The sequence below is a fragment of the Quercus suber genome, unplaced genomic scaffold (genome assembly GCF_002906115.3).
Source record: "Quercus suber isolate HL8 unplaced genomic scaffold, Cork oak 2.0 scaffold_331, whole genome shotgun sequence".
NCBI classification, from domain to species: Eukaryota; Viridiplantae; Streptophyta; class Magnoliopsida; order Fagales; family Fagaceae; genus Quercus; species Quercus suber.
The window spans coordinates 221,903-240,042 of NW_027069784.1; the positions used below are offsets into that span (position 1 = coordinate 221,903).

The following is an 18,140-nucleotide window of genomic DNA, read 5'->3' on the forward strand; positions in this document are numbered from 1 at the left end:
TCCAGACATCATTCTTCTGAAATTGGAGCAATTCATCATGCATTGCTTCGACTCAGCTTTCATCTTGTATTGCTTCCTCAACTTTTGTAGGTTCAACCTGTGACAAATAACAAGAATAAGACACAAAGTTAGCAACACATTTGTCTACTATACGTTTCCTTAATGTGAGTTCATTCATGTTTCCCACAATAACTTTTGGAGGATGATTAAATTTAATCCTGGAGAAAGGTCCTTTCTCTTTATGAGATTCAGAATCTGGTGAAGTGGGTATGTCTACAGAGTCTTCCGTAACATTAGGAGTATCGGGAGTACTTGGAGATGCAGGTTCTTGTTTAACAATGTCTTGAACTTCCTAAGGCTCAGGAGGAAGAATTTCTTTGGGGAGTTCCTCAATGCCTTTCTCAGAACTGGAATCTGAAGACTCATCAATAACGACATTCACTATCTCCATTACCTTCATAGTTCTTTTGTTGTATACCTGATAAACCTTGCTTGTGGAGGAGTAACCCAGAAATAGACCTTCATTGCTTCGAGAATCAAACTTTCCCACATTCTCTTTATCCTTGAGGATGAAACAAATACTTCCAAAGATTCTGAAATATTTCATATTCGGCTTCCTTCCTTTTCATAACTCATAAGGAGTCTTTTTGGTACCGGGTCTAAAGTACACCCTATTAACCGTATGACATGCAATATTAACGGTTTCTCCTTACAAGTTTCTAGCCACATCTTTGTTATGTAGCATGGCTCTGGCCATTTCCTGAATAACCCTACTCTTTCTTTCTACCACACCATTCTGCTGAAGAGTAATAGGAGCAGAGAATTCTTGAGATATACCTGATCTTGTGCAAAAGGACTCCATAAATGAGTTCTCGAATTCTTTACCATAGTCACTTCGAATTCGATCAATCTTTAGGCTCTTTTCATTCGCAGTCTTGTGCACAAAGGCTCAATATGCTCAGGAGCATCAGACTTGGATTGTAGGAGAATGACCCAAGTGTACCTAGTGAAGTCGTCTATCACAACCATGATGTATCTCTTACCACCAAGAGACTCGGTTTTTGTTGGACCCATAAGATCTAAATGTAGAAGCTCCAATGGCCTAGATGTAACTAATGTCTGAGTGCTTAGATGCTTAGCTTTTATCTGTTTCCCAAGCTGACATAGTCCACACACCACATTGTTCATTCTATAACAGTTGTCTAAAGTGCGAACACCACTAATGAGTTTCTTTCCAGACTCATCTATGACAAGACACTTTCCCTTTGATAATAGTATCATGAAGTCTTGATCACATATCTGACTTATGCTCAACAGGTTCACCCTTAAACCTTTTACATAAAGAACATTTGCAATGTTCGGCAGTCCAAGTAGAGAGATGATTCATTTCCCTTTAATCTGTGACTTGCTCCCATCACCAAAAGTGACACTGCTACCTTTCTTTGACTCAAAAACCTTGAAGAGAGATCGGTCTCCAGTCATGTGTCTTGAGCAATTGCTGTCAAGGTACCACAAGCATGTGTCCATAACTTTAAATGCGGACTTCATCATAAAACACACTTCGTGCTTAGATGACAGATCAGTGGGAACGGTACTTTCTCTCATCTGCCTTTTACAAGCTAAATTTTTAATTTTTACTCTTCTCAAACTAACTCCTTTGCACATTTTCATTTTGAGACAGTCTAGTTTCTTCTTGGTCAAACTGAGATATTTTCCAATAGTCATTATAAGAGAATTCAAATAACTTTTAGACTTGTATTTTTTGAAACACTTAAACAAATAGAGATTAGAAAAACAAGATGTATTTGAAAACAAAGATCTCCTCAAGCTGGTTACAGTCATGACAACAGAGGTCAATAGATTAACACAGCAAAGCTTAAACCTAATCAAAGTGTGCCTGCTTTGATACCACTTGATAGGCCAAAAATGTATTGACCCCTTGTGATAAATTAACTAATTAATTTAGCCAAATGAATTAATTAAGTTAATTAACATGCAAACGCGTGGTAGCACAATAAATCACCAATAAAGTAATTATGCAACGAAAAATAAATAACACGGTGATTTGTTTACGAATGGGGAAAACCTAACGGCAAAAATCCCACTACGTGATTTTCAGGTCACCACTTCCAAAATTTCACTACTATCACAATAAGCAGTTACAAGTAAAGAAATCCTAGTACCTTATACTAACCTACAGTTGAACCTTTACCCCAAAACCCAATTGAACTTATTCTATAGTGACAATTTTCCCTTTTTGATGCATGGCTCCCAAGTACATGACTAACCAATACACGAATCCCAGTACACGACTTCAAACACCAACTAGAGAGAGTTATTGGCTACAAAATTCTTCAGTTCATCCCAACGATGAAGATCAAGATGCTTGGTGTACATACACAACAACTTCTTCAAGAATGATGAACTAGGGCAAAACTTTGTCTCTAGTCACAAATTGGTTGAATAGACTTTGCTCAATACTTGTTATGTACTCTTTGATGGTCCTTAAAACAATCCTTTTATATGTCTAGGGTTAGAAGAAAAGAAGGCCCAAACACATAAACATGGATCCCAAGAAAATAGAACAGAAAAATCTGTTTTTCTTAAACCTCGACAAATAGAAGGTGTCGAGTAGGTGTCAAGCACATGGGGCTGAACAGCTCTCTTAAGCTCGATAGATACAGCTGTCGAGCCAGCTGTTGCTTGTTTCTTGGACAGACTTGATTTAATTTAACACTTGATATTGAAACCTTGTTTCTTGAAGTACTAAAAACACCTAGAACTATCCACTTACAAGTAAAGTGCGCTTTGTCAAAGAATTAGCCAATTACATAAAAGAATGACATATGTTTTTAACAAGTGAACCACATATGTCCCAACATAAGTTGTGTCGTTGGAGAAGATAATTATTGATACACAAAGTAAATGTGTGGAAGAAACATTTCATGTTTCTAGTGATCTTGTTAATAAATCAGCAGCTATAAATTATGTGAAGCAATTGGAAACAAGATTAGCCCCATGGGTGGAATTGGTGATACTATAAGGGGACGTTTATTTCACTGTAATATGGTGAACATTAAAACACTAGAATATAGAATTACAATGTTTGGTTCGTTTATTTGTACCAATGCTCTGGATACTGTTCTGGTTTGTTAAGTAGATCGGAATATTTCAATACTAGCTTATTCAGCGTACCAATATTTGAGTTGGATTGTTCCTATTCTATTTTTCCTACGTGAAATATGTTTTCTCTTTACAAAACGGAGTATAAATAATGGCTAAGATCAAATAAAGGGACCAGCTTTGACAGAAAAGAAAGCCTTAAGAATTTGGGTAAAAGTGCAAATGGATGAACAGGCAAGGCTTCTCAACATGGTTGTAAGGAAGGAGCCTGATTGGGATGGTCATGTAATAGAAAAGGAGAGAGAGACTGGGATATTCATTTATTGAGGATATCAAAACATTAATAATTTTTAAAACATTAATGACATGGCAAATAGCTTATTTAACTGTTAGATATCTTTAGAATCAATGGTAAAAAAAATGTGTAACTCTTATGAAACTACATCTAGTGTAACTATAATTCCAAAATGATACACATGGAAATACACTGGTGCCTAAATATTCTATTTTAATAACCAAATGGTATTCAAAACTTCAATTGCTCCCAATCCCATTGCATTTGTCCATAAATTACGTTAATTCATCATGAAATACCTTGTCATGACAAGATTATCTAGTCAAAATATTTTAATGAGCTTCTATCCAAGAATATTGTTTAATTAATAAGCTCAAAACAACTTATGTGTTGATTCCTACCAACAATCCAAAGTTCCATTTTTCTCAGCTTTTCTTCCGGGGCCCATCATAAATTCAATATCTGTCGAAATTACTCCTCCATGTTAAGAACTGGTCCCTCTACAAGTCTAGATATTAGGACAAAGCCTAGGATTTTTGCCCACTCTAGTTGTGTGAAAAAAAATAAAGAGCAAATTTTATGTTTTTTTTTTGTTGCTAAGAGTGCATGCATCTAGCCTTCTCCAAAAAAAAAAAGCTAGATACATGCATTGGCTAATTAACCACTATATAAATGCTATCTTTTATGTACTTATTCTTAGAACAATGGCCTCATTATTTTAGGGATATATAAAATAAAAGTCCCTTAGGATCATGCATTTTAGGGGACTTGTTTATGAACCAAAGTAAAAAATCCCAACTTTGTTTCTCTATCTAATTTTTGACATTTTGATGTGTGGTATCCTTGTGCTACAACTCATGTGCAAGCACATGGGTGAAAGTCAAGAACAAACAGTAAGGTGGTTGTGAATGACAATGATGAGTAGATATTGGCATTAAGAACCTAGCTAGAAGTGAAAAAGAAAAGAAAGATGGGAAATGACATAAACAAAAATAGCACAGAAAGTCCGGGCGATCCCTTCTCCATTGTCAATTATATTTGCTTTCTTTCAGGAAAGACAAATCCTAAGATGCCTCTTTTCCTTCTGCATTCACCCCATGGAAACTTCCCCTCACTCTTTTACGGTAAATGTCACTGCACTTTCACTGTCATGTGAGACACAAAAGAGAGTGCTTTAATCGAAGAGAAAAAAGGGTCAATAAAAGAGACAACAACACATGAAACAAACAAGCACTACCGTAATCAATTTTCCTACTGCCATGTATGGAACTTTCAACCTCTGCAACCTCAGAAGTAGTAGAAGTCACCCTCTGATAATTGCAAAGTGAAAATATATATATATATATATATTATTTCAACAGATCAGGGGTGTGAGTGTAATTTGCCTATTGACCCCCCCAAAAAAACATTCTGAATTGCTTTAACATGGAATGTGCTCCAGCTACTCATCAATGAAAGTACATTTCTTCTAGTAAATAAAAAGAAAACTGTACCAGAGTTGAGATAAGCATTCATCAAAAACCAATAAAATAGTTTCATTACAATCATCCCCTAACTCCTAAACATCTATAAATCTCACAGGTCCCCTCTCTCCCTCTCTCACATACAAAGAAAAACACGCACGCACACACACAACTTCACATCCAGTCACACACGCGCACACCGAGACATACATAGAAGATGTCCACTCTCAGTCAACTCTTTGATCTTTCGGAACAAATATACTATGTACAATGTGGTTTCTGCACCACCATGTTACTGGTAATGGTGACTGCAAGTTCTCTAGTTTCTGCACTATATATATATATATATATATTCTTTTACCATATTTTTCTTCTGGTTTTTTGTTTTCATATCTGTCTAAAATGCAGGTAAGTGTGCCATGTAGCAGCTTGTCCATGGTGGTCACAGTCAGATGTGGCCACTGCACTGCCCTTTTTTCTGTCAACATGAACATGATGAATGCTTCTTTGGTACCTATCCAAAATCTTTGGAACTGTCTTAACCATAACGAGGTATATCATACTGATTGCTTAGAGACTTCACTCCTTATGAACGTTAACTTATCTCTATACCGTACACTTCAATGTCACCGTCCAGAGTCTTTGATGCTTGTTGTTAATCCCTGTTGATCTATAATAAATGGTTTTTTGTTTTCATATCTGTCTAAAATGCAGGTAAGTGTGCCATGTAGCAGCTTGTCCATGGTGGTCACAGTCAGATGTGGCCACTGCACTGCCCTTTTTTCTGTCAACATGAACATGATGAATGCTTCTTTGGTACCTATCCAAAATCTTTGGAACTGTCTTAACCATAACGAGGTATATCATACTGATTGCTTAGAGACTTCACTCCTTATGAACGTTAACTTATCTCTATACCGTACACTTCAATGTCACCGTCCAGAGTCTTTGATGCTTGTTGTTAATCCCTGTTGATCTATAATAAGTTAGTGTTCACATGTGAACTGCTTTCACAGCCAACGCAACAAGATTGCCCAGATGCACAGAAGGTCTTGGACTGGCATAGTACATCCATGCTGGCCTCTTCTGACTATGAAGAAGATGGTATAATCTCTGTCAATCACATCGTTAACAAACGTAAGGAACTTTTAATTGTTGTTATAGTTTATTAAATTCGCTTCTGTGGTGCTAATCTGATTAAAATATTCGATTTGGATTGGATCCTCCATAGCCCCTGAGAAGAGACAACGAGCACCATCAGCTTATAACCAGTTCATTAAGTAAGATTTTCATTTCAAACATTATCTCTATTATTTAACTTGGGATGTTTTAAGTGAACATTAATTTATATAACAGAGAAGAGATCAAGAGGCTTAAGACTGAGAATCCAATGATGGGTCACAAGGAAGCTTTCAGTGCAGCTGCAAAAAATGTATGCTTTCGAACCAAATGCTGGGATTCATTGTACATTAGACAAACATGATAAAAAAAGTTAAGAAAACTGAAAACATATGAAATTCAAGGGGAGCCTAGACTAAATCCTATAAATGTTTGACTATTTTCAGTGGGCTCATTTCCCTGCAATTCAGTACAAAGGAGATGGAGACTATAGCCAAGATGGAGACTATAGCCAGAGTGAAGAAAATGTGACATTGGGCTCAGAAGGCACTGAGGTAAAGAGTTCAATAAAAGTTAAACATCTGAGCAGTTTCTTCCCACATTATAAATGAGGCATTTCCAATATTGGTAAACATAAATTACTGTACGTTTTTCTCCTAAGCAAATTAGGGCTGATCCTATATTAGAGGGACAGATGCATGATCTCCATGTAAAACAGTCTAAAAGTAGAATGTGTACATGCATTGATGCATTTTGATCAAATCACACGAAGGCTAAAAACTTATACGTCATCTTAAATCCATTAACGTTCTGTATGTAAATATTTTCAGGAGCATTTTTGCACATCTATTTAGTACAAAAACTATTGGAAAATGCTAAACTTATTACAATTTTTATGAGAAATAACTTACAATTTGAAGTGGAAAATAAATATGGTTGGTCCACATTAACAATAAAATAAATAACTTTCTTAAATACCATTTTGTTGTTTGTTTAAATATTAGCATATCAGTTTGTAAAACCTATCTTGTAAAATTTATAAAATTTATAGCATGCTATTGCCACTAATAATTATTAGTAATCATTTGGTAATGGTAATGAAATTCTTCATGGCAATCAGCTCAATATGAAATCCAGAGTTTGGATTTCTAATGGCACTGTCCTTTTGTCTCAACTTTCTATTGATCTCCATGGTTAAAAGATTTATACTAATTGGTACTGATTTACTTCATGAAAAAAAAAAAAAAAAACCATGTCATATTGACCCTACTGTACTGTGAGCTAGGCTAGCTATTGTAGTAATACTCAATTACTCTTTTCACTTTTACAGATAGCTGGTCACTTTCTTTTGCATTGACTGCTATATGTCAAATTTATTACTAGATTACCTTTAAAAGAATTTTGACACAATGGCAAGATTCCAAGGAACCTACTGTGTTTGTAGTAATTTGATCCACTGAAAATGAGTGCATGACTTTCTGTAATAAAAATTTTCAGGTCCATGAAGCTGGCAAAGGTTTTCGTGAAGGAAAAGCCCTCAAGAGATCCCACATGGGCTACGTCGACACACTCGTTTGAACAAGTCTACAGAGATTTCTATAAAAAGAAAGCAGTTTCTATTTCAGGGTTAGTGTTAGGATTAACTCATATGCCGTAGACTAGTAGAGGTATAAATGCTCTTGGGAATGAGGCTTTCACTGCAAGTTGTAGAAGACTCGTTGTCATTGATTAGAAAACAACCTTTAGCTTACAAATTAAGGGTGCTTAACTATTGAAATATTAAGTCTAAAAGACAAATTTTCTCTTAAAGCTCTATATTAGACCGAAAGAAATTAAGCTTAAGGATATGATTGTCGTTTGGGTTTGGGGCACATGCATTTGCATGGATTCTCTTTGCTTGTTGTCAAGGGCTAATTTCCAAAAACTTTTTCTTTTTCTTTTTCCGAGATAGATTATGGAGGTGTAAATAATGAAGAATGACACTTCAGTACTCGTGTCAATAGACGTTTACCTGAGACTATGTTAAACACATTTCAAACAAATGATGTGGTTTGGCAGATTTGTTATATAGTCTTTGTAATTAACTTGGCTAATGTTCCTTACTTTTTTGAATGATGTGGTTCAGCAAAACCAGAAAGTTTTGTAGAACCATACAGGAAAGTGACATTGACAACATAAGAGTGATGGTAGATTGATATTTTTAATTAATTACAACAAGAAAGTGACACCATGAAACCTAGTGTACATATAGCTTCCCCTACACAATACCCTATCGAGAGCTTCCAAAATTATTTAAAAACATTAATTATTATCTATAACCTAGCATTCATTATCTTGAAACCCTAATACATTGCTAATTTTGAGTTTGTGATCTCTTCATATGATCTTCAGTAAAGTTTCCACGGTTTCCTTCTTGCTAATTTTGGTGCCCTTTGAATATATCTACCTGAAAAATAAAATATGAATAATGAATTCATGTAAATATACAATTAATATTTAACCAAAAAGAAAATACAATCAATATATGATATCTTTTCACTGCACTACAATTTGATAGTATTTCTGAGCAAAAGTTTGGTGTTGCTACCAAGCAATATTCAATTAATGGAGTAAATAAAGATATAACAGGGATGAAAAATCTGAATAATCATCTATCCTTTCATGCCACAGCCACAAATTTGTAGAACTAAGTTATTTATAAATAAAATAAAATGCTGAATATGCAACTTCTTAAAAGAAATGAAAAGGCCAAGTGTCTTACTCATTAAGGGTCTTGGAGAAAGAGAGTGAAAATACGATTGAAAGAAGTCTTTATTCTCTTTCTGTAGCTCTCTCCACACTGTAGGCCAAGCATGCATTAACTTCATCAGAACAGATGGATCATACACAGGCACAAGTAAGTACACGTGCACTTGCACATACAAACATGTTCACTAAACACAGACATGGACACAGAGAGATAGAGAGCGAGAGAGAGAGAGACCTGTAAGTGTGATGAGTGGGCGAATGCTTGCATGCTCTGCAAGTGCCTTTATACATTGGTCTCTATTCATGTGAAGGAGCAAGCATCTTTCTATAAGATGTTGAACCTGTTTTTTACATGCAAAAAGCTTAGTGTCCATAAACTTCAATTAATCCATGACCCTTTTTTTATGATGAAACTTGATACTATTTCATATCAACAGAAATATTAATATAATAGGATGTCCAGACAAAGCAAAGATTCTAAACAAAAATATATCATCATGAACATTATTTTGTGCAACTTTGATGCTTTGCGGAGAGAAAAAAAGAAGAAAAAAAAAAAAAAGAGATTCACTAACCATTCTTATGTAGCTGTGGGGGTGGCAATGCAAACAAGGATAGCAATGGTGGTTATGGTACATTTCTCTTGAGTAGAATTGGACAAAACGAGGAGACATAATTGAAACAAATAATAGAAGAAAGAAAAGTGAGAAAACAAACAAATGAAAAAGTGCAAAGGTAGAGAAGATATTTGGTGGTTTATATAGCTCAAAGAGAGCAAGTAATAAGAAAGAAATATTGTTATCCACTGATATCGAAGTGAAGGGCCAAAAAAGCACAAGAAATCCAAACGATAGCTCACCTCATCTTCAAGAGATAAGAGAAAAAAATGGGATTTTTTGGAGATTGAAATTTTTTATTTCGATTATGACAATTGAATTGAGTGGCCAAACTTATGGTCACCTAGAACAATCACCTCAGGCCCCGGTGCACATATTTGCTACCCATTTGTGGGACCTACATTTTTCAAGTGCCATGAATGTGCCGGTGGTCCTTCGAAGGTACAATGATGCTCAGGGGCATCTTGATTTAGAGATGACAATTACATTGAATCCTGACCATTCAATTGTGGATATCCTTAGTGTACAAACATTTGCCACGTTGTGTACTTAGAAAAAAATATGATATTCTTCGTTAGAATTAGATTCATTTCTTGATTTATATTAAATATTACAAATCTAAAATTGAAAACAATGTCATCTCATTTAAAATTTTTTAAGATGTGACCATCTAAATGAAATCTTAATTGTGAAATAGATAATCAATTTCCAAATGCAACGTAAGAGTAGCATAGGTCCTCCTATCAATGGAGCAGTGAAAAACTATCCTCAATTACCAAAAACAGCTGCTTTAGCCGAATCATATTACCTGAGGACATATTACTAAGTATTTCTACTATGTTCAGGAGAAAAAAAGAAAGTATTTCTATTGTGAGGTTCTTTAAGTATTCATTTTATTTTTGCACCAAAAAAAAAAAAAAATGAGACTTACTTCTTTTTTTGTGGTAAATATGCAATATATCATTAAGAAATTAAGATTGTCAGATACAGACTGAAGACAAACATCATTAGAAATATCACAATCAACAACAATAAAAAATAAAAATAAAAATTCACGAGAAGTGTGTAAGTACAGTACAAAGTTCTCAGTTAAATTTCTCCAAGGACACCAAAAGATCCGCATATTGATTTGCTTCTCTAAATACACGGTTGATCTCCTTGAGTGGAAATTTTTGGAGGAGCCATCTACAATCTTGAACAAGGACTTTGAAAGTAGGGTTTATCTTCTCACCAATTTGTAAAAATGAAAAAATAATGAGTCCATCCAATGTGTAAAGCAAGATGTATCTCATCTCATAAAGCCTATAACTCTAGAATTCCTCATGTCTACACCAAAAGTTGTAAAAAATTCCACTGCTTTTTGAAAACAAGATCGAATGGGATCAGTAGGTTGCCTATCCAGCTAGAACATCGCATGATTCCTATAAAGCCAAAGGGACCATTGGAGAAGAATTTCCAAGGTAAATGAAGTTTATGCGTTTAAGGTGAAGTACTGTGAACATATAGTTGAAACCAAGCCAATGTTTTTGAGGGAGATAAGATGAACTGTTGCAAACAGCAAGTATAACCAGCTGTTCCAAAAAAATCCATAAATGTTGATATTCCTGAAGATAGTGTACAATTTATTCCACATTGTGCTCGCACAATAGGCATGATAGCGCAATATTGAATTGTCTTGCAGCTAAAAGCTTATATATAGTTATATTGATTTCATATAAATGGAAAATGTTAAACTACGATACAACAAATTTTAACAAAAGCTCCTGCGCCAAAGGCTTATAGAGGTAGCCCTGTGAATTTGTTAAACTCCCCATAATTTATAGGCGTATGTGTTTCATGCGCTTCTAAGAGTTCTAGTTCAATTGATGCTTATTGACATTTTCAATAATGATGTATGAGTTTCAAATCTTCTATCCCCTATTATAATTATTTATCCACCAAAAAAATATGTGCTTCCTTAGCCAAATAATGGTTAAAGGCAGTGTGGACCCTTTTTTTTCTTTCTTTTTTCCTCACTAAGATAAGATAAAAGATATTTTCTTCTCATCAAGTTGGAGTTTGAAAGATTTATGGCCATGTTTTTAGATCTTTCACATGCAATTTGTTTCCCATAACATTGTCAACGGACCTTTTGTCTAATATTAAGGGAAAATGTTTCATTTCCTCCATCATTTTGCCTAATCCCAAGAGTTAAATGGAATTATTTCTTCTTTGGAAAATGCTAACGAGTATCCTTAAGGCACTGGTTAATAATCTATTTTAGAAAAGTTTTGATACGACTTTTATGAGAAATGAAAAAAAAAAAAAAAACTGTCAAAATATTAATTATCTTTTCTTTTCATTTCCCATAAAAACTTTTTTTAAATGGATTATTAACCAGTGATCTAAGGGCACTCGTTAGCATTTCCTTTCTTCTTTTACGTAATTTGTCTTTCTCTTCTTTTATTAACATTTAATCATAGATCTGCGCAATGCATAGAAAAATTCAACAGTTATTTTTCAAGTGAAAAATAAAAATAGTATATGAAACGTATAAGTATTAATTTCAAACCCTTCTTAAAATAATGTAATTATTTTCTAACAAAATATAGGTATAACAATATATAAGATTTTCTAAATTAAGTTATCTATATTTGTTATTTGAAAGTGTTTTTTTTTTTTTTTTTCAATTAAGGAAACATATATATTACATTTTACATTAAATTATTATATAATGTGAGATATTTTGTAAATAATATAATGTGTGATTGAATTTTTTTTTTTCTTCTAGTGCTTCTTATAAATGGCTCATCATCTATAACTATACGTCTTGAATGGCCTAAAGTAACTTTTATTTTTACACAATCTTCTCCTCCCAAAGCATCATTGAAGTGGACCGAATTGACTAAATTGAACAAAACGGACAAAAATGGACCAAAGTGTACAAAAACGAACCAAATAGACTAAAGTGGACTGAATTTAACAAAAATGGACAGAATTGAACCGATCGAAACACTATATTGGTATGGTTCAACAGAAGTGTGGCAACAATAAATATTACACTGTAAATTTTAGATATTATATAGATATAAATAAGTAATATTCAAGGGAGGGGGGGGAAGGCAAAAGAAAAGAACATGCAATTGTGTCAAATAATAATTTACGCCTTTAGGAACACCTTTGATGGAGACTTATAATATTTATGTAAGTTTATTAACATAATATAGTAAAATTTGTATATCCTTAGCATCACTCTATATAAATCAACATAAACTCATGCACCAAAGGCTTAATGAATTTGTTAAATTCCTTATAATTAACTAATTCAAAAGGGCACCTCTTGGTATTTTTAATGGTAATGTGCTAATTTCAAATCCTCCATCCCGACCCTATTGTAATTATAAAATTTTCCCCAAAGAAAAAAAAAAGGTGAAGGAAGGTTAAGGGCACATGTGGACATTTTTTGTGAAGCCCTCAATTTGATTGATTATGTGATGTGTGTGGGAGTGTGATGAGTTCCACATCGGATATTTATTAAGTAGATCTGGGCTTTACTAACAACTGTAAGGAACCTCAATTGTGACTAGTCTTTTTAAGATATAGTGTAGATGTGGCTAGCGCTTTTCTTTAGGTTGTTATATATAGTATCAGAGCCGGCCTGATAATCCCGTGTGGGCTCAGAGACACTACCCCACAAAGCGCGCCCTAACGATTATTGGGTAGATCTGGGCTTTATTAATAACTACAAAAAACCTTAATTGTGACTAATCCTTTTAAAGTATAGCGTAGATATGACTAACATTTTTCTTTGGGTTGTTACATTTTTTAAATGGAAAACCATTGTTTTTTTCTTTTTCTTTTTCCCTCGATTAAGATAAGAGAAAGATATTTTCTTTTCATTGAAGTTGAAGGTTGAAAGATCTATGGCCATGTTTTTTGATCTTTCACACGCAATTTCGTTGCCCATGACATTGTCAAATGGGCCTTTTGTACAACCAAGAGTTAGACGAATTTATTTCCCCTTTTCTTTGGGTATGGTTAACCTTTGATGGACGCTTATCATAGACACGCTTGTGAGGTGACACTTTATTTACCATTCCACTCATGGATTATGAAATTTTCACAGGCTAACTAGCTCTTTTATGTTATGAAAAGTTATTGTGTACTCTTATTAGAGTATTATAAATGTGTATCCTCTCATTTCACATGAATTGTAGATCCCATTAATTAAATTCATGATGTGACCTACCATTTATGTGAGAGGGGGGAGTACACATTTATGGTACTTTGAGAATATCTAATAATTTTATTTATGTGATACATACACAGCACACTATAGTATGTCAAAAGATTTTGCTTCATGCTGAATCAAGCAATATCCAATCAATATTTCTAAAAAAAAAAAAATCAATGTCCAATTTGAATCTAACACTAGCTTGGTTTACTGCAAAGCAAGGAAAAAATGAAAAAAAAAAATTCTGTCTTTTTGTTAGTAAATAAAAAGGGGGAAAAAAGATAGAGAGAAAATAAAATAATTATAAAAAAATCCTTAGAAATCCTCAAAAAAAAAAAATCCAGAAATATAATTGCAACAATAGAAGTTATTCATAAGTATCTTTTCTCCTCTATCTTTTCTTAGGCTTTTCTACGTAACCAAAAGAGATGTCATGTGTAATTGAAACTTCATATATATATATATATATACACACACACACACAATTCAAACTATACCACTTTGCGTGCAGTGTCTCTTTGTATATTCACCAAATATATGGAAAATTGGAATTCGACAAGTTTGTTATAAGATTTGACATTTATTTATTTTTATATATAATATATATATACACCTACTTTACTTTAGCCAGACGCATCTTGATCTGAATAGACTTTGATTATATTTTTGAATTAATGAGCCGGGTCATTGAGAAGAAAAGCCAAGAATAATACTAGTAGTAATTAAGGTACGCACAAAATGCCATTGACTTAAGAGTATGCCATCATTTTTGCTTTGTCCATTTAGCGACAAATCGGTAGTCTAATACACGTAGTCCACCATTATTGAGTATTGACCAAAATTATCTTGATCTGAACTCCAACCCTTGATTTTGAAACACGTGATATGGCTCCATATTCTTTCTACTCGATGGAACAGAACACGACTATTTGTTACTATTTGCTAATGAGACATGACATTTTCTTTTTTTTCTTTTTTGTAACAAGACATAACTGGTGACTAAACGAGTTCAAACTTCAAACTCTTCTTTTTATGCAGTTTTTATAGTTTCATATTCATATTCGTTAGTCAAATTTAAATTAGGTGGAATCCTCTTTGGTATTCAGCCACTATCCGGGAAATCAGACAATTTCGTCCCATGACGTGACATGACATGTTAAGAGGACTTTTTTTTTTTTTAAAGTAAAATAAAGTAAAAAAAAAAAAGATTTCTTACAAATTAAGTGAAATAATATGTCAAACGAAAAAGTGAAAATGTGTTAATTGCTTCAAGGAATTATCATGACAGATTTGAGAGGACGCATTAGGTAAATATTTTATGAATTTGTTATCAAATATTACAAATTTCTTTCACCCATCTAAAGATGCGAGATGCCCATTATTGGACTTAAGATGCCTATGCTTAATGCATGCTTTATGCATTATATTAAAGGGAGATATCATTTGATGAGCAAGATTGAGATTTTGTTAGGTTTGTTCATGAGTCGGTTCGAGTTAAGTTTATGCCCAACTTACAATTGACTAGGCCAAATTGGGCGAAGAAATTTTAGACCCACCATAAACCGGTGAGAAAGTTGCATTGAATTGGTTAAATTACGTGTCAAGTGCAATCGGTTTCAATCAAAACCAACAATGACAAAGCAACAAAAAAATTTGCCCTGATTGTATGAAAATTCGCCAACAAAAATCTCATCAAATTTGATAGATATCCACTATTTTAAAGCCAAAAAACACTTGAAATTCTCCGGATTTGTTGGTTTTCACAGTCGGGTTGGGTGACTCGGGTTTTGGAGGAGTAAACCAGCCAACTAACCTGCCAATGTTGGATTTTGAGGGTGGGGCCCCACCGTCAACCGCTAGAGTAGTCCATTCCTGAAGTTCAGATCCAATCGGGAGTGACAGGTCAGTTGGTAATGGATCGGGGTACCAGGTGGCTTGGACACCCTAGATTTCATTAAAAACAAACCCCAAATACGGGTTACAACTTATGACACAGGAGATACCATTTGATACTACATAGTACACACGGTCAACATTCACACGGAAGGGTGGGAAACTAAGTGCCTTAATAGGATCCCAACAAATATGTGTGATAATTCACATCAATAACAAATTATTTCACAAGAAACATTACTGCTAAAGCAACAAACATATTTTAATTTAGTGGATAAGTTCATACACATTAAAATAATTCATAAAAGCAACAACAGAATTGTCTTGAACACATCCCGTAATATTTTCACTTGTGTCTGGCTACATCCTATTTGACCAGTACTTGCTCCAAACAAAATAAAACAGTTGACCTAGATAAACATTCACATTTGGTAAAACAAACTTCTGCTCACTTGCAGCCCCCATTCATTAAGTGTTATCATTCCTCTCCAGAGCTGCAAAAAAGCGGATATGTGAGTGCCAATGGAGCCATAAGAATTCCCCTAAACTGAAATGTTAATAGAGAGAGAGAGAGAGAGAGAGAGGAGAGGAGAGGAGAGAAGGATTACTATTGTAATTCAGAAGCTTCTCAATGAGGTCAACATGAGTCATAAGCATTCGCCTGCAGCAGTAACGGACCAACCCCAATCCATCAAGTGCATCTCTGCATACCACATAATTAAACATTAGTGCCACCAACTAATATCAACTGCAAATTCATGCTTATAATCAAAACTAATACCAGGTAACGCCGCCCACTACCTGTCAAGATCATGCTCCAAGAATTCAAAACTCAAGCATATTTCTTAGCCGGTCAAATTGTATTTGTTAGTGTTTAATACTCAGAGAATACTCAGATATACATTCATAAGCACAGGTACAAATAACTTAAAAAATTCAGCCAATATTAATCAATAATATCTGTGGACCCAAACCAAATGCAAGTGCATACAAAATAAATAACCCCTTTCACATTTGCTTTCAAATTCTCATAAATTTTGAGGCGCTTCTTCACTAACAAATTTTCTTAACAGTTTCAAGCATTAAGTTTCAAAATCACAATTATAACTTACAGTGTCATAGACAAACTCGCACCATAATCACCCACAACTACACTATCATACACTTAGAGATTCACATCACCAAATTCGTGTCAGTGATCAAAAAAGATTCACAACATATAGTCACCACCTTTATTTCCTTATAAAATTTAACAATAGTAATAGTCAGCACTCTTATTTTCTTGATAATTCATATTTTTCATGGCACTAAGAACACAGATTACAACTCAGAGCTATGCTGGCCTCATGGAAACAGCACAAACCACACAACAGAACACAACACAAACAAGACAAAGGTGTACAGAGTAGAGACTGCAGTTTCACAAACAACCAGAACAAAAGGTTGTTCTAACTTCACTAACAATACTCAAACCTATCTAAAAATACCCCAATTTGCACAGAGGATCTTGCTTAGGATTGAGTTGTACACTTTGCCGCTGCCCGCCATCCTACCCCTTACATCCCTTTTCATACCCCTAAAAATTTGTTTCTCAGTCTGAATCTCATGCCCATAAATTATGTTATTTCTTTGAATCCACAGGTGGTAAACTGTTGCCCACCAAGCCAATTTGCAGAATAAAGGCGATGTTAGTGGTGAACCAAGGTGAAAGTGATGTTGCTCTAATCAAAACATGCCGTTTTAGCCGTTGTGGAAAAAATAGTGAACAATATGGTGTAATAACATTTTTCTTATGAAAATATTAAAGCTGCTATAACTATTACTACAAAAGGCTTACAAATTGATATTGCCAAGTGTCTATTTCTCTTAATATATAGACAGTGGAAAAACTTAACCAGATGAAGCCTAAACTTGTGCTCCACTGGAGCATCAAAAGGTGAAGACAAGGGTTTGTCAAGAAAATATGAGAATAAGGGCTGTCAAGAGTCAACCCCACTATAACAGTAGGGATAACACTACCGTTGGGTTTAGTGAAATTTAACTTATGGCACTTTGTACTTGTTAGTTACAGACGATAGCTACTTATATTATTAAATCCTAAAGGAATCCTTAGGGGTAAAGAAAAGAGTTGTAAGTGCCTAAAATTCAGTGGTGCTTTTTCTTTGGTATTTAGCACCCCAGCTTTGTTTGGGTTTTGATTCATAACCACCCAAGTCACAAAGATAAATGCTGAAACAAGCATCTACCATAGACACTGAAAATGACACCATGCAAAAGATAGAGAGTATACCATAAAGAGAGAGACATACAGAAAGAATATGAGTTTTAAATGACCTAATCAGTTGAATGAGGACTGTCTATAAATCTTAATTTAGCCAGGAAAGAGCAAAGCAAACATCCAGACTGTCATTATTTTGAACATTTCTTAAATCTCAACTCACAAGCAATGCAATATCTTAACATCTTATAGTAAATACATGATAAGTCCAAAATTTCCAAACCACAAATTAAAAGGATGAAAGTTTCTTGCCTATTCAAATCATATGTAACAGATATTTCAATTCAAATTACCACATGAAAACTATATAACTATTCAATATAATGCAGATAACTCCAGTAATTGTCAGTATAGGGAAGTTAGATCTACTGATTGATTTGATATTAGATGA

General features: G+C 34.1%; 3 protein-coding genes across 3 annotated transcripts in view; 1 reads left to right on the plus strand and 2 right to left on the minus strand.

Annotated features, from left to right (window-relative positions):
- Positions 1 to 4,946: 4,946 nt before the first annotated feature.
- LOC112033979 (axial regulator YABBY 4) lies at positions 4,947 to 7,578 on the plus strand. Its single transcript, XM_065783172.1, has 7 exons — positions 4,947 to 5,179; positions 5,290 to 5,433; positions 5,898 to 6,018; positions 6,113 to 6,161; positions 6,238 to 6,313; positions 6,447 to 6,554; positions 7,498 to 7,578. Exons 1-7 carry the CDS (start codon positions 5,099 to 5,101, stop codon positions 7,576 to 7,578), a joined length of 660 nt encoding a protein of 219 aa, XP_065639244.1. The 5' UTR covers positions 4,947 to 5,098.
- Positions 7,579 to 8,166: 588 nt separating this feature from the next.
- On the minus strand, positions 8,167 to 9,696 carry LOC112033975 (uncharacterized). Its single transcript, XM_024066758.2, has 4 exons — positions 9,324 to 9,696; positions 8,984 to 9,089; positions 8,762 to 8,839; positions 8,167 to 8,446 (listed from the first exon to the last, which is right to left on the minus strand). Exons 1-4 carry the CDS (start codon positions 9,420 to 9,422, stop codon positions 8,388 to 8,390), a joined length of 342 nt encoding a protein of 113 aa, XP_023922526.1. The 5' UTR covers positions 9,423 to 9,696; the 3' UTR covers positions 8,167 to 8,387.
- Positions 9,697 to 15,708: 6,012 nt separating this feature from the next.
- Positions 15,709 to 18,140, minus strand: part of LOC112034004 (DNA-directed RNA polymerases I, II, and III subunit RPABC5) — a 4,169-nt gene continuing 1,737 nt past the window's right edge. The window contains exons 3-4 of the mRNA XM_024066787.2: positions 16,080 to 16,174; positions 15,709 to 15,965 (exon numbers count right to left, since the gene is read on the minus strand). Coding sequence (XP_023922555.1) covers positions 15,940 to 15,965; positions 16,080 to 16,174 — 121 coding nt within the window. The 3' untranslated portion in view covers positions 15,709 to 15,939. The remainder of the gene's footprint in view (positions 15,966 to 16,079; positions 16,175 to 18,140) is intronic.